This window comes from Cystoisospora suis (assembly GCF_002600585.1).
Source record: "Cystoisospora suis strain Wien I chromosome Unknown contig_2487, whole genome shotgun sequence".
Taxonomy (NCBI): Eukaryota; Apicomplexa; class Conoidasida; order Eucoccidiorida; family Sarcocystidae; genus Cystoisospora; species Cystoisospora suis.
Genome location: NW_027155286.1, coordinates 1,232 through 18,440, shown reverse-complemented (window position 1 = coordinate 18,440; position 17,209 = coordinate 1,232). Strand labels below are relative to the sequence as shown.

The 17,209-nt window shown below is 42.7% G+C and overlaps 2 protein-coding genes across 2 annotated transcripts; one reads left to right on the top strand and one right to left on the bottom strand.

Annotated features, from left to right (window-relative positions):
- The first annotated feature begins 356 nt into the window (after window positions 1-356).
- Window positions 357-11,539, top strand: CSUI_005179 (ribosomal death-associated protein). Its single transcript, XM_068065358.1, has 12 exons — window positions 357-426; window positions 639-2,378; window positions 2,925-3,376; window positions 4,198-4,329; window positions 4,947-5,054; window positions 5,846-6,028; window positions 6,862-6,944; window positions 7,511-7,650; window positions 8,146-8,289; window positions 8,707-8,779; window positions 9,576-9,706; window positions 10,316-11,539. Exons 2-12 carry the CDS (start codon window positions 1,421-1,423, stop codon window positions 10,360-10,362), a joined length of 2,451 nt encoding a protein of 816 aa, XP_067922667.1. The 5' UTR covers window positions 357-426; window positions 639-1,420; the 3' UTR covers window positions 10,363-11,539.
- A 1,014-nt stretch (window positions 11,540-12,553) lies between these two features.
- Window positions 12,554-16,797, bottom strand: CSUI_005178 (mannosyltransferase (pig-m) protein). Its single transcript, XM_068065357.1, has 6 exons — window positions 16,336-16,797; window positions 15,827-15,928; window positions 15,088-15,129; window positions 14,179-14,238; window positions 13,139-13,249; window positions 12,554-12,792 (listed from the first exon to the last, which is right to left on the bottom strand). The coding sequence occupies exons 1-6, from the start codon at window positions 16,702-16,704 to the stop codon at window positions 12,583-12,585; spliced, it is 894 nt and encodes a 297-aa protein (XP_067922666.1). The 5' UTR covers window positions 16,705-16,797; the 3' UTR covers window positions 12,554-12,582.
- Window positions 16,798-17,209: the final 412 nt, after the last annotated feature.

Sequence of the window (17,209 nt, the reverse complement as noted above, 5' to 3'; positions counted from 1 at the left end):
TGGGTAGTGGGAGCCTGTACAGGATCACTGTCGTCACAAAGCAGCGGAGCGTCACCTCGTATTGAATGTACAGCCCATGACAGGACTACAGTCAGGCGGGGTGCGGGTAGGAATCGCTTAGTCTGCTCCCGTGACTAGCCCCCCCTCCACAACCACCGTGCTCCGTAGTATCCAGGAAACAGAGGCACCTGTGAGATTCCTGATCCGCTCTCACGAGAGGTATAAAGCGCCGTGATACAGGGAGCTTTGTGATCACTTCGCGCAAAACGAATGTTGGAGCGAGAAGCGCTGTATACTCTCTCATCGGGGCACTCCGCGGCGGTCCTCTGTATCTCGATTCGTGTTTACGGCCTTAGAAAATTACTTGCGGCATCTGCATCCTGGTACAAGAGCCCTGCAGAATTTCCCGCTTGTGCACGCAGAAGAGTAAGCGTCCAACAGGAGGCCACTCAAGACTCTGGGAAGAGCTTGGTTACTCGCCCCGCCGTTCAGGTCCGTCGTCCAGACGATACCCCCTGTCTACCTTCGAAACGCCAGAGCTATACAAGTTCTCCAATGAGCGAAAAGCTACGCAACTTCCAGCTTCCTTTTCTGTACTACCTGCATCTGAAGTTCCTCCCTATTGCTTGTCTCCACAGGTAACCCTTTTGCTTGCATGCGCATGCAAGCGAAGAAGCTACGACGCCAGAAGGCTTGTACGGAAATCGTGTATCCTTCACAAGATCAGCTCGTTGGCCTTTATCACAGTAGGTCCGGTACACCCTGTTTCCGTCCATTGCCTTGTTGTCTTTATTCCTGTACCACAGCTCCTAAACCGATTGGTCTCACCTTTCTCGCAGAAGTCTGATACAGCAGAGAAGCGCTGTATAGACCGGGGCGAAGTCCTCGGCTCACCTAGTTATATGGAAGAAAGAGATTCATGAAGTCAGAAGAAAACAACTTTACATCGGTTCAAAGGATACCTCTCTTCAGTCTTTTATTCTGATCTAATACTTCTAACAAGAGCTGTCGGAGATTCCTTACGCCGAAACTGTCTGTCATGTGTTGTTGTGAAGATGACATCCAGGTGTACAGACACCTCCGCGGCGGATAACAGAGAGGAAACATAAAGGAAGAAAGCTCGGGTGTGAAGTAGTCTTGAACGAGTGGAATCAACTACTCTCTTTTCCTTCATCCATATAGATCCTTTTTTCTCTTTGATAAGCAGGTCCTCACTCTCTTCTTCAAACTTTGGTTCCGCGCGTTCTATTTAGAGATCTTTCAGCCATGGCTTCACAGCTGGCTGCTCTCTTGCGCCATGTCCTTGACGTGTGTGGAAGTCCCCTGTCCTTCTAGGGAAAAAACATCTTCATAGAAACGAAGAGAGAAAAGAAAGATTTTACCGCAGCTGCGTGTTCGACTCCTTTGCTATAAACTCATCATGACGACCATGACAACGGGACGCTTTTCACTCTCTCTTCTTTCTTCTTGTTCTTCTCCATCTGCTCGCTCATCTCTTTCTCTTTCTTCCTGTTCTCCTCAATCGTCTCTCCCTCTTTCTTTCTCTTCATCTCCTCACCCGTCTCCCTCTCTTCCTTCTGGTCATTCCTCTCTCTATTACCATTCTTCCTTTTCTTTTGCTTCTTCATCCCTCTCAACCGACGCTTTCTCACGCTCCGATACCGGCCCACCAACCTGTCTATTGCCAATCTCCTCTCCTATCTCTTCTCCTTTTCTCTCTCGAATCTCGTGTCTCTTCAAAAGATGTTCAACACGCCGTCAGAAAGTCCGTTACTTTTCTTCTTCTCCCTTCGATCTCCCCCTTCACTCCAATCGCACAACGACCACAGAATCAGAAAGACGTCGTACTTCTTTTCCGCTTCTTGATCCTCGTAGTCGATCTTCTGTTTTATCTCATGAATTGTCTTCTCCTTCGGAAAGAAATGAAACAGATACAGAAGAAGGAGAAGAGAAGAGCTTGGAGGGGACCGGCACCATCGCTGCAGACGATGAAAGGAGACGGAGATCAAGAAGAAGAAAAAATACCTCGGGAGGCAGAGACCTTCCAGATCATTTTCCTGTTCTTTTAGCCTCTCTTCCTTTTGATTCAAAGAATGTCCCGTCAAATGGCTTCTCACCGACTACAACTGCTGACGATCTGGAGTGTATATACACCCCAGAAACAACACCTGGAAGTGAAGAAAAATCTGTTCAAACACCTTATCTCTATCTTGATCCTGTTGGTGTTTACATGCCTGTTCTACAGCATTGTAGTCAAAACGGTAGCTCCCTCTCAGGGGGGGGAGAACAAGGAGGAGGTGTTGGTGTAGAAGATCTAGGAAGATTTCGTCTGTTTGATCGACACAGATTAGTTGAATTGCTCCCTGAGGGTCTTGCCGGTGAGAGACTGACAAGTTTTCTTCCCTGTTTTTTCTTTCAAGAAGCGAAGTCTCTCACTGCTGACCGATTCTCCTTTGTCGCTTAGAAATTCTCTTCCCTGTGAATGATGGAAGCATCTGCAGAAGTCGAGAGAGGACGAACTACGCAGGCAGGAAAGGGATGTATGTGGCTGTATTACAAGGTATGACGAGGAGATACATGTGTAGTACGGTGTGTACAGGTGTGTCTTATATGTAGCAGTTGTATATGGCTCTTTGGTTCTGCATGTAGGTGTGTGTGTGATGTGCGTCTTTGTTGCCTACACTTCATACATATCTCCATCCATACATGCAGTTGACGGCTTGGAAAAATACTGTAGGAACCAATCGCGTAAAGAAGAGCATCAATCAAGTACTCTTTTTAGTCAGTTCATGCATAGGTCCTCTCTTTTCTTTTTCTTCTTCCTTAAACCTTTTTTACCGTACTTCTCTACTCACTTTTCTTCTTCTTTCTTCGGTGTCCGCTTCCCTGCGGTTTATCTTTTGTTTGACGGGGTGTATGAACAGGTGAACTATCGCGAGATATCGAAATGATTCCTTCGGCGACTAGTCCAGTCGGGGTCATGTTCCGCAAAGCAACTCTCGAGCTACAAATTCAGCTCTCCGAGTTTTCTAAACAGTTCACAGAGACTCGTCAGTATTCTTCATCTTATCATTCTCTTCTTTCTGATAGAACAGACGGAGGAGACGCGGGAGACGGGGAAGAAAACATTACAGACAACACACATAGAGAAGGAAAAGACGGAGTAAAAGAAGAAGAAAGCAGCGCGGCTAAGGAATTGGTGGAGGGAGATAAAAATAGCATGCAGGGAGAGGAGGAAAAGAAAAAGAAAGAGAACAAGAAGAAGAATAAGAATTTTCACTCATGTTTAGAAAGCAATAGAAGTCACGGGAACAAAAGAAGGGAGAAAGTCATGTCGAAAGGGTTTTTACTTGATGGCCATCGAGGAGTTGGAAAAGTACGTAGAGGAATGAAGACAATCTGTAGACTGTGTTAGGTTCATTGATGTAGTGTATATACACCTCAGTGATAAGTGAGACGGAATCTCTTGTAAAGCACTTGAACCCCATGATGAGAGAGAGCTGTACAGAGGAGGGCTTCACCATGCGGTTTTCTTCCAGGGACAGAAGTTTTTTGCCTAAAGAAGTCTCTTGTTTGCTCCATGGCCTGCTTGTGTATTCCTTCTTTAAAGGAGATCTGAGTGCATAGCGTGAAATGTCTTCTTCTATACCCACATGTGGAAAGAGGTGTCTTCTTATCGTATCGAGATATCACACACCTTGAGGTGCCCTCTGTGCATGTCTATCCCTATAGCTATCCAAACCTTTGCATATGTAGGTTTCTTTCAGCTCATCGATAGCAGGCATCCAGCGCTCTATTGATGTGCCTGTGTATATTTCTTGCAGCTTAATAGGCGTCTACACTATACTGCGGAGATAGATGTACATACATATAGGTATATATACAACTTCCTGCGTAGCTAAATTGTAAACATATACACATCTCCATAGGTTCTCTCTATGAACTGTACACACTGTCACTTGTATACATATCAGCCGGCTTTCTCTCTATCTCCATATGCAGAGGGAGAGAGAGAAAAACAAATAGAGAGAGATTTGTCTGGAGACGCTTGTAAAGTCAAGATAGGAGTATGGAGGTCAAGGGAGGAGAAGAATAAAGACAAGGTTTCTTTCTTCTTTCTCTCGTACTAATTCCCCCAGTTCTTTCATCTAATGGTGTTGCTTCTACTGCGTTGTGTTTCCTCTGTATGTACACCAGAGCTGTATACTGAACTATATAATACCGTGGGCAAGAGAAAACAACTGGCTAGTCATCTATGAGCCTCTCCCTTCCAAATATGCAAGAGAAATCGGAGATATCAAACGGTCGGCCTCTGGGGTGTATATACAGGTAATCTCTATACAGCAGGAATCTCCTGCTTGTGTGGCTTTCGTGTTCTTTTCTTCTGAAATCTACTCTCTCCGTTTTTCCTCGGTCTATCCATTTCTTCACGTTCTTACAAGAAATTCAGGCGCGTGCGCATTCTCTAGATCTCTTCTTAGCTTCTCGTTGTTCTCTTCTCTGGATTTCTTCTTCTTCTTCCGCTTCTCCTCGTGTCTATCTAACTTTCTGTTTCTCCTCTTCTCTCCTGCAGTACCTCTCTTGGCCTTTCAGTCTGTAGGTCTCTATGGTTTCAAACACTTTCTCCTTTGTCAAGTGGAAGAGACAAAAAACGTAGTTATTTGTGTCTACTTATCAGCTGTCTCTCTATCTGTCTGTATATACACCTCACAGACTACAAGCATGCGAATGCTTGAATATTGGACAGATTTTATCTCGATTCAAAGCTTAGGTACATACAAGTCACATCATTGGAGTAGTCGACTTAGATCTTTTTCTCCGTCCTTTCTCTCTTCCTCAATCCTTCTTTTTTATGGTGTACGTACACATCTTCTCGAAAGAAAGATAGAAAATGCCTATCTATTTCTTCCTCGTTTCTGTCCTTCTTATGTCTGTTGTGAGTTTAGTCTTCTTTTTCGCAAGAATTTCTTGAGAAGATCAGTCGATACAATAGACACCTGCTCGAAGAAATTCCCGTCTGTCTTCGTACCTATGGAGACGCAGCTCTAGATGGGGTAAGAGAGAGCTCTGAAGTGCCGCTCTTCTTTTCTTCAGTCGAAACGCATGCAAGAAATAGAAAGGAAAAGAACGAAGAGTACAGTCAGAGAGAAGGAAAGAAAGAAAGAAAGCAAAGAAAGACACATTTCTCGGTATTGGATGCGAGAGGGAGTGAGAGATATAGAGGTAGAGAACATGAATAAGCTAAATACTGTCTCATACATACAACTTTGTACCTTCTAGCAAATATGTACGTATGTATCTGTTTTGATACCCTCTGTGTATATCATTTGTGCGTGATGATACAGAAGCCTTGGAACCTCCTGGCTGTCTTCCCTTTAGGCAGTTCATTGGTCACTCTAGAGATATCTTTCGCTCCTTTATCTCTTGCCAGTCACACATAAAGTATATCTACTCACTCTCTGTTTTCTGATCACTCTATCACTATTGTGTATACCTTCTCTCCCGATGTACTGTCTCCCTCTTTTCCTGTCTCCTTCCTCATAGTTGTCCCATCTGTTCCTTTCTCCTCTCCGAGTATAAGGCGGTCCCTCTGACCTTCGCCCCAATCGCACTATGTTCGGATATCCTTATTCCTTCCAGCACGTGGGCTGCCCGTAGAAGAAGTTTTGAATGCAAATACCGCAAGGAAGAGAATTTAGGGATGTGTTGGCTTGAAGAGAGAAGAGCGAGGGTGTCTTTTCTTACTGATACGAAGGGGTAACTGAAAAGTCCTTCGTCTTTGGCATAAAGAGAGAGAGATTAGAGAGAGACATGAAGTGTATGTGTACAGGATGGTTTGTTGTAGGTACACCGGAAATACGCTGAGAGAAGCTACTATAACTTACTAGAGAAAGCCATTGAGAAAGACTTAGATGAATATCGACAACTTCGAGACGAGAAGATCTCCATGGAGAAGAAGAACTTCGGTCCTCAGAAATCTTCATCTCTTTCTTTTGAAGGTTTACATCAAGACCTACTTGATAAAGAAGTAAAGTCTTCTTTGCTTTCCTTGCTCTTTGCTCTGGTCTACTCTCTGTTTTCTATGAGTGAAGAGAGACTGCGGTGATCACTCTCTCGATCAAATCTTGTTCTGCTGGAGAATCTTCCTGAGACCGTCTTTTCCTAATACGTCTAGATAGATAGATAGAGTAAAGATAGAGGGATAGATAGGTCTGACCGGATAGCTATCTGCATACACAAGATACTAATGTATATCTTTGTATGGATATACGTGTGTACTGTCATGGGCAGCACGCGAGGGAGACTGGGGTGTATGTACAAGAGGCGTAGGGGAGCGATGGAAATAGTACTTTTGTGCATACAGAGAGAGAAAGCCGTCTATGGAGAGATCTGTCTAAGACTTGTCACAAATCTTTCTCGCTGGGTGTATATTCATAGAAATGGATGCGCACGTAGTATACTAGCGGCAGTTCCGAGGAACCTTCGTTCATTTATGTGTTGCATTTACATCGGTAATCTTTTCTCATGCGTTATGTCTATTGCCTGTACGTACACCTCAGTCTCCTGGGACATCTTCTTGCCTGTACTCTTAACGATGTCTACTGTCTATTTTTCTCCAGACAACCTCTCAGATCGACATCCACATAACCGACCATCTGCATGCTTTACCGTCTGTCTTTGAGGGCCTGTTATGTATATTTATAAATATATGTACGTATATAGATTCACGGTGGACTGGATACGCACATGTGTATAGATAGAAAGATGTAAGTGTTACGCATGTATATATAGGTATATGTCTACATGTAGGTACCCAGCTGTGCTTAAATGGTGTAGGTTTTCCGCTTGGTATATTCGTAGGTGAAAGAAGAGATTTTGCTTGCCCGGGAACGACTGAAGCTCTGGGCAGCCTATCGTAAAGAAATTTCTATACCTTCCTTGAAGTAAGTTCTACCCATTCTTCTCTTCTCTCCAAAAGACAGATACCTGTCTTCTTTCACATCAAGAGCCCACTTGAAAAAGTAGACATCTAATCTATACAAAGATGCAAGAAACCTTCTTGTGCCGAGGTCTACTCCGCTCATGCGTAGGGGTTTACATACAGTTCCCCATATCCTGCATGCGAAGTAACGCATACAGCAATGCCGCATCAAACAGACACACACCTTCACGTCTGTAGATCTATGTATGGACATCTAGTAGAAGGAAAGATGACTTATGTTTCTGTCATCGAGCCTCTTTTTCGTACTAGCTTCCGTGTGTCTATACACCTGCAAAACTCTCCGTATTAACGCACAGTCATATGACTTGAACGTTGCCAGCTCTATCTCCACGGACATTGTTACCCCGGGTGTCCCCGTGTACGTACAGCCACTGCCGATACACCTGACGATCTCTCTTTGAGACAAGACATCTTCTTCACACCTTTCTCCCCCTCATATGTTGTTTTGCTTGACTGGATGTGCTTTTCTGTTTATCATTCTTCTTTCTTCTTCTTGTGAAAAAATAGAGCGAAACTTCCGAGTCCTTCGTCTGTGTGGGACATCGTTGATTTCGGGCTCCAGCAGAATGCCTTTGGAACCCAAGCCCTTTATGAAGTGTGGGAGCAATTGAAGAAACAGACACGCTTCAATCTCCTCATTGCTGTTGGTAGGAAAGAGAAGGAGAAGATCGACGAGGATCTTCTCGAATGAAAAGAATGTAGTGGTTGAGCACAGAGAGAGAAAGACGAAAAAGACGAGAGAAAAAGAAGAAAGGGGATACAAGACAGTTGCCATCGCCTCTCAGTGTGTGGTAGAGGGTCTGACGCATGCATGCGCGCAGTTGAAGACATACTTCGACCTACTTCATATATTGGTTTCTGTCTTACGGAGACAACAGTTGCACATGTATCTATATGTATATACGTCTATATGTAGGTGTACATATATGTGGTCTCACACATACAGGTGATGCACGTTGATATCTAGTGGAGCACCTCGTACTTTGTCTCTTCAGAATCGACTGTTCACTTCTTTAGCGTTCGCCCCCCTCCAGAGAGATTTAGTCTTCCTCTGTCAATCTTTGTCGCCTTTACCTCTGAGTTTTCTTTTCTGTTTTGTTCTTTCGGTTTCTTTGGGTGTATGTGTCTTTCTTTGTTTATAGATGAATGGAACGAATGCTTTCCTGTCAGTGAGTATGTCTCTATGAGGTATGAAGGAAGTCGGTATAATGGATATATACCTTCATATCACTTATCGACACCTAGGCTTCTTTCTCGCTTCGATGATATCCACCAATTCAAGAGAGGTACGAAAAATGCTTTCGCGAAACTCCTATCTTTCTCGCTTTTTTTTTCTCTCTCAACTTCCTTTCTCTCTTTCTCTCTAACTTCACCGGCTCTTTTCTCCTTTCTATTGGTCGTTTTCTTCCTGGAGTCCATACACCTTCTCGTTCTTTCTTATTCTTGTGCTATGCATGCATCTGTTTCTCCTTCTTCTTCGGTCCATCCTTGCCTTTCTCTATTTCTTTTCTCCTGTAGAACTCTGAAGAAGTCCACTCTGTGATCTCATCTGCGTGTATGCGTTTCTGCATGCGCGACTCTAGCGTAACTGCACCTGTCTCTCCATGTATGTGTATAGCTATCTGCCTATACATATTCAGATCCATGTATATATACACGTTGAAGATCTGGACTTCTCATGGATAGTCTTGTCACTTGTTTAGGAGTGAAGATCTGCGCGACTTCTTGGAGGCGATCGAATCGGAGAGATTATCGACCAGATCTCTTAGGAATCAAGTGAGCATAGCGCGCACGGGATGCACCCACCCCCTCTTATATAAGGCGAAGACTCAAAGCATACGAAAACATTTGTAACGCCAAGCTTCTATCCATCAGCTGGTTCGTATCTATGTGTCTATCGTTAATCTGTCTATCCAACTCTGTATTCGTCGATTTCACTCTGTTTCTCTTCTTCACCTATACATTCGTTTATCGTAGGACGTTATGCTGCACATATATATCCACCTAGATGGATTTCTATACTCTGTATATCTGTTTCGGTCTGTGTATATGTATATGCACATGTACATACGTGTACATAGATATGTATATGAATATATCTATATGTGTATATGTGTATGTATGTGTATGTATGCATATACGTTTGTCGTATGTAGCCATGGTTGTGGAAGAGGTGATTCTGATGGTATGGCGGTTCGTTCTGCGCTTCCGTCCTAAGGAACTTGCGAAGTGTCGTTTTTCTCGCTCCTAGATTTTCCTTTCACTCGGGAGGTTCTTTCTTTCTCTTGCAACTTCTGACTCTTCATCTAAACACAACCATGCGTGCTTATGACCCCTTCTCGATCTTCTACATGTCTTCCTCTTTACACCTGGAAGGAGTGTCACTACACACACGACGTCTCCGGGTGTATGTACACCCCCTAATAGATCATTCTTGTGTATGTGCACCTGTATAGGATTGGTACTAAGATGATCGGACCATGGTAGTGTATCGATATCTCCTCTTCTTTCTTCATTCCTTTGTTTTTCTTCTGGTGTATCCTTTCTACTTTTCATGGTGTTTCCCTATCAGAGAGGAAGATATCAAAACAGTTCGAAGTTTCTCTCAATACGAATTTGCGAATTTTGTTGCATACTATCATAAGAAGAGAATTCTTCATGAGTTTCCACGTGATAAACTGGAGTACTTCTATATGCTCTCAGGTAAACTTTCTTTCTTTCTATCCAAGGATTCTCTACAGGAGCTTTCATGGCTTCTGTCTCGATGAACGTCTCTGCCTTCACTTCTGCGTTCCTCGCTCTAAGGCTTAATTCTTATCTATTCTCTCAGTTGCAAGCGTATGACAATAGATCAAGAATGAAAGCGTCACTTGTGCATGACTGTCTTCTTCCTATACCAACTACTTCATAGAAGTAGAACGAGGTGCTCCTACCTATACAGATGTATGTACATTCCTCGTTGTATCCCTGCGTGGAGGTGTATACACTGCGTGTACAGACATTGTGTAATGAGTGAGAAATACATAGATAAAACATGCTCTCTTCCAAAGTCTACTTCTCGCCTTGGCGCCTGGAGGAAAGAAGAAAGAACATGGCTGTAGACATACAGGGGAGGTGTATACGTGTATGTATGGATGGATGTACACTCCACACTCGGGGAACCATAGAGAACCCGACAACAAAGAAGGCAGTTTCCTATCGAGAGAGAATGAAGGTTTCCAGTCAGTTACATCAGCTTGTAAAGCAAAGACTATCAATGGTACTTATTCATATCTCTCTGTGCTTCTTCTTCTTGTTGTTGTTGGTGTCCAGGAGGGAATGGTTTTCAAGCACGACGTCTATTAGCGTCTTTGTATTGAGGCCTCTTCTTATCTTATCTCTGAAAAGAACCTATTTTTCTAGAATCAGGTCTTCTTCCTCTGTCGAAATAGAGGAGCATTGAAGAGATCGATGAAAAGACACCTCACGTGTCTAGCTTTCTGTGGAATGAAGTTCCTCGATTTTACTTGTGTCCTTTCTCTCTTTCGGGGTGTTCTCAACCGAGAAGAAGGGGAAAGACAGGGAAAGAAAGAAAGAATGAAAGAAAGAAGGAAAGAAAGAAAGAAAGAGGAGTTCTTTTTTTCTCAAGGAGAGTCATTCTACGACTACAGGTAGGAAGAACTCTTAAGAGTGGTAAAGTGAGGCGCACGGCCAGTGTTAAGTGATGCATGCACAACAAGAAGCAGCGAGGGAGAGAGAGAAATAAAAGAAGACCGAGGAGTTTTCTTTTGTAGCTAATCTGACGAGAAGAAAGTCCACTCCAAAGACAGAACACTGAAGAGGATTCTGTTCGTTTCCTTTCTTTCTTGATAGCAAATGGTTACATGCACAAGCAGATAGTCAAGAGATAGAGACAGGGAGGAAGAGACAGAAAGTAATTTGCTACGGAAGTACCTCTCGATCTCTAATCTCTCTATTTGAAAGACAGAGCGACACGTTAGAAACTAACTCTCGTCTTGACAGACTGACTAGGTCTGTTAAAGAGAAGAAGGGACATCTTCTGACTGGAGCTGCTCTAATCTAGTTAACCCACTGATGCATAGCAGACAAATAGATAGATAGATACTAATACTTCCTTTTTCCTTGTGAACCTTCCTACCATTTCTTTGCTGATTTATTCTATGTATGTATCAACGGGAATCGATGAAGGAAAGGAAAAAAAATAGGATAGGATGAGTGTATTTGTATTTCTATCACACAGTCGGTCGGTTTTGCTTGTTTCGTGTGAAGACAGAAACGAAGAGAGAAAGAAAAAGAAGAAAAGAAACTTGAAAGAAAAGACAGGCAAGTCGGGGATAGGGACGTTGTGTTTTTCTTCTTCATTAAGGAATTCTTTCTCTTCTAACTTCGTTTACGTCTTCTTCTTTTTCCTTGATAGGGAAAGAAAGCAAGAAAAGAACTAGGAGGAGGTATTGCTAAAGAACATTTGTATATCCTCTCTGAAAGGTTGCCAATGAAAAGAAACAAGAGGATGTGAGAGAGAAGAGCAGAAGAGAGACAAACATTTCCTAGGCCTATATCTGAATCGATTGATCTGTCTATCGATCTATCTCACCAGTCGGACGTCCCTCCGCGGTACAGTTCTCTTCAAAGTCACGCCTTGCTATCTGCATATGAAGAGGCTGAAGAGCCCCATTGCTTCATATGAAGCTACGCCTCTAGAGATAACATACAGATAGATAGATAGGGTGTAGAAAATAGTTATATGTTCCATAGTGTTGAGTATTATACTTATTAATGAGGGAGATGACGCGGTGGACTCTTAGGTGCAAGAGGAGCTCGGATGCAGGAAGAAAGGTAAACTTTCTAGGAGACGAATCTTTCCTTTCTCTTGAAAAGTTTTAAGTGCACCAATCTGAGATATCCAGAGAAAAAGTTAGGCGAGGGAGCAGATGCGTGTAGCGTCTCACAAAAAGGAGAGGGTATGGAATGCGAAAGAAAAGAGAACCAGGCAGGAAAGAAAAGAAGAGAGAGAAAGAAAGAGATAAGAGATAAAGAAAGAAAGGACTTCGAAAAGTAGTAGGACTAGGAATAGTGAAGGTGTTAACACGTAGCGAGGTGATGTGTTTTGCAGTCAGTTGAAGAGTCCGAGGAGTAGAAAAAGCTAGAAGAAAGAAAAGAAAACTTGAAAAGAACATTCCACGTCTTTCACAAGGTGCGCCGTCATCACGTTAGAAAAGACTCCCGAACAATACAGAAAAAAAAAGTATCTCAAGAGATACGGTGTATGTACACCCCAAGTCACGTGTACACAGTTTCTTAAATGGAGTTCCAGCACTCGAAATAACATCCAGTACATCACTCTACTTTAAGAAAAAAAACACATTTCTATACACATCTTATATATATACATAGATATAGAGATCTATATACATAGATACAGAGATCCATATACATACATCTATAGATAGATAGATATATATCAACACATCCATGTAGACATCTTGTATATATCTATTTATTCATACATACGTATTTATGCATCTTCTCTGTCACTGGATGTCTCACTTAAGTATGAATTCGACCTGCGAAAGAAGTTGTTAGAAGTGTTTCTCCTTTTCTCGCCGCGCACACTTTACGGCATCATTATTATCTTCTGGAATGGTCTTCTGGAGAGTCTTTCTCTCATTCTTCCGCTTCTTTGACAGATGTGAAGAAGAGGAAGAAGACATCTTTTTCTTGGAGTGAAGAATGAAAAACCAGACAAGAAGGAATTGAGAGAAGGTGAAGAGAATTGCTGAAAGAAACATCTACAAGAGCAACAGAAAGCAGAAGAAGAAAGGATCACAACAGATCAAGCTATCATGCTTTCTCGTGACCGTTGCATACGGCCTCGAAGCGTCTAGACTTCTTCTTCCTCTTCATTTTCTCCTCCTCTCTCTTAACGATGTTGGTACAATTCTGTATCTCCAGTAAACCACTGACGCTGAGCTTGAAGACGAAAGAAAGAGATCATAAGAGATACGATAGTGACTTGAAGAAGGATAAAGAAAGACAGAAAGAAAGAGAAAGGACTAACAGAAAAGATAGTCAGTTGTATGACGAGAAGAAGAGAAAGAAAAGAAGATAGTCAAGTGTATGCTAGTGATAGAATACCTGGAAGAAGGAGGCTTTTCCTTTGAATTCGACTGCATAACCGAAGTAGAGCCAAACAAAATTTGTCCCTTGAAAGAAGGCCAGAAGGCCTATCACCTCCCAGCATCTTCTCTGCACACAAAAACATACCTCTCTATATATACATGCATGCACTTACAGATGAGTAGACAGATTGAAGATAGACAGACTGGACATAGACTGTGTAGAATCTCTACGAGACTAAGAAGAATGAAGAGCAAAAGTCATTCTAAGGTTTCTAAACACAAGACGTAGAGAGATACGAAGCTCCATCTCCACATGTATCTCGCATATGTATGAAGATGTATGTGTATGAAAATGTATGTGTGTGAATCCGTGAATATGCACGTGTATGAATATGTATGAAGATGTATGTGTATGAATACGTATGTGTGTGAATATGGTTGTAAGTGTGAATAGGTATGTGTGTATCGCTGGTGCAGTGGCTTGGCCACGATGAAGGTGTTCTCTGCTTAGACTAGAAAATACGTCAGTCAGGCAGAAGCTAAAAGAGCTACTCCGCAGAAGACAGCTCATACATCTAGAGAAATGCTTGTCACTGAAAGGCGTATGAGTTCGAAGGCGAACCATACAGATCGCTCATGTATCTTTTCTCTCTCTCAAAACATCATTCCTAACGACGCTATTTCTAGAAGATCTCTCTTTACTTGCTTCGGCTACCCTCCGTTCTATATGATCACAGCTCTCTTAACAGTACTACTGCAAAACATATACATATACACACACAGATACATCAACGTACACGTAAACAGATAGCGGGAGACAAAAGTATAAAGCTCCCGAGAGCATGTATGTATGTATATATATATATATATATGCACGTATATGTATGTATACATATGTTGTGAACTTGTCTTGGCTAGGGATTCCTCTTCATGCCAGAAGCCGGTATACGTGGAGAAGAGCGCAGTCGGCAGGTTACACTGTCCTCCATGCAGATGGGTGAGTTACGGATGGACGTTAGGAGAGTTTCCGAGAGAAAGAAAGAAGCGCCTGCTTACCGATGTCATATCTGTGCTTGCAATAGCGAAAGGCAGAAGGCATAACCACCATAAGAAGTACTGCATGCACAGAGCACGAAAGGAGACAAAAGAAAGAGACAGACACATGCAGTGTATGGACACACAAAGAGACAAGTAACCACTCAAGTTTTCTTGTCCTTCTCCTTGCTGCCGTCTGATGTGATCCTTCAGAAATTTCCTTCTCAAAACCTTAGCTGTCTATTGACAGACATATACAGACATATACACATAACGCATTCATGTGTATCTCTATTCGTACGCGTAGAAGCAAATATCTATAGGCCTCTCTCTCTACCTATACATGCATACATATATATGGTTCCTCTTGCATTTATCAACCTCCGCGAGACTGAATGCTCTCTTGGAAGATGTCTGAGAAGCAGAAAACGCTAGGTAAGTCCATTCGCCTATCTCCGTCAAAACCTGCAGTCTCTCCTTACTTCTGTCCTCTGAGCGTAAGTATAGACAAACTTGGAACACACAGACTTTCTTCATTTAAATTCGAGCCGAGAACGCAACTCTGAACAGTTTTCTTAGGCACTTCAAACCAAGCTTTTCCACATACCTTGGCTCGACAGACACGGTCAAGAAGCTCGTTAGGTGTATGATGTACACCCAATAGTGTCTACCCCTCGACGTGTGTGCATGCACATCACTAGCCGAGCGAATGTGTATGTATGTCATGGCACATAGGTGCACTGCATACGCACGCATGCTACGGCTACAGGCATCTATCTATCCACGGATGCATACCTACAGATTAATCTCTCCTTTGTTTCGATCTCTCTATGTATGTATTCTTCCCCGAAATACACAGCTGGAAAGGTGTGCTGTACATACACCTAGGGTGGATGGAATCTGTGCAGAAGAGAGAATTGTGAGACGTACTTGGGTCGTGCAGACCTTATTGAGAGCTACAAATACAAGTGTCTACCAAGAAACACACACAGACAGACAAACGTACATTCACTGCTAGTCGTATGATCTTAAGGAAGTCGTTACAGGGGGAGGGCAATTGAAGCGAAGGTATACATACACATATATATACATATGTATATATCTACTTACACCCCAATCCCTAGGTGACATGAGTAAGATGAGACGCATGGACAAAGGAGTGGCTAGAGAACCATCGATCCTTTCGTCTACATGAAAGGATCTCTAGAGAGCAAATCAGACACATCACGTCAGTCATTACAGTCAGGCCCTTGACACAGGAGGTAGGGCGTCATCCATCTGTCTGTGTGCGATCTCGATAAACACCCAGCGAGGCATGGTCTTTACTCCTCAAATTTATATGGATACACACTCATATAGGCACACCTGTATAGATCTAGAGACATCGTAGCACCTGTTCGAATGCATAGGTGTATATATATATATATATATAATGTATATATTTGTATATATGCATGGATACGTATAGACACCCTATCTGGCTAGACATACATCGTGAGACCAAGTCCAGTACATCTGAATGTATGAACATGTATCTATATAGAGGCAGACATCTCCGAATCTTCCCGGCCTCGCATTAGATGAGATGAATATGTGCTCCTGACGCCATATCGTGTGTCCCTGAATAGATAGATAGATAGATGGGAGCAGAGAGAGAGACAGGACTGACCTGTAGAAAGAGAGCGAATTCAATCATCCCCTTTTGAGCGTAGTGACACCCGACGAGTAAACAGAGAGACACTTGAGGGAGAAATGTGATAAAGGCCAAGACCTAAGATAGGGAAAAAGAAGAGTCGAAAGAGATCATAAAAGAAGGAAAAGGAAAACAGGAAGATCTGTCTAAAGAAACAGCACGTGAGGGGATATACGCAATCCAGGGAAGACCTGAAGATTAAGCCGGGCTGTTTCATGTGGTTGAGTTCTAGAGCAGAGCAACGAAAGGCAGATCGATACAGATGGAGACAGTGAAGGTAGCTAGCTGGGAATGTATATGCATGATTACGAAACCACATACAGATGCACGTACACGGAGAGCTATCCGCATAAAAAGATAGATGGATAGATAGATTAAACATAGATGGATACATAGATCAAAGATAGATGGATAGATAGATGAAGTCTCAGTGCAGAAGCAAGAAGCGAGGAAGAAGGAGAGATCAGAAGTGTTGTTCTGTTTACCTTGGAAGGCGTTTGAGCTGTGAGGTAGAGAAGATAGAAGAAGAGAGAGAAGTTATGCCGGATATCCACCCGCACAAAATGATAGAGATAAGACTCATAAATAAAAGGCCAGCCGTACCTAAAGAGAGTTTCAGAGAAAGAAAGCAGGGGAGACGGAGTCGCTTTTGATACCGGGAGATTCACGAGAGCGCGTATAAGAAGAGCCTCATGACGACGAGGCAAGTGGCGGGTACAGAAGGTCCATAGAGACGGAAACGACGGGGTGTCACAGTACCGTAAGACAAAGAATATAACTACGTGGGTGTATAGCTGCACATCAACACGTGCACATATATGTATATATATAGATGTATATCTACATACATACATCTATATCTCTGTGCCTGTGTGTGTATGAGACCGTCCGCACCTAGGAATGCAAGGAAAACCCGAAGAAAGAAGAAGAAAACATGCACGAGATTCTTCTCTCTACAACACTTCGTCAGATCTGAATGAATATATATATATATATATATAGGATCTTCGTTACACTCATGTACATACAAGTGTGTATACACATATATATGTATATAGATTGACATCACTCCTGTCCCTCTGACGAAAGAAAAAGAGCCACATTTAATAGAAGGATCTTCTGCATGGCTTCAGAGGAAGAAAAGGAAGTACGCACGCGAGTACGTACGCTATGTAAATAGGGACATTACGTCGCTATACACATGTATAGACAGAGCATGTCTACATATACTATGGAGGAGGAAAGGAGTTTGAAGAAAGCCACATGGGGTAGACGAGCGTGTGTCTCAAGCCTGAAGAACTTCAGCTCATCAAGAAGAGGCAGCTCTTCTTCGCGAGTACATATAGATAGATAGATAGA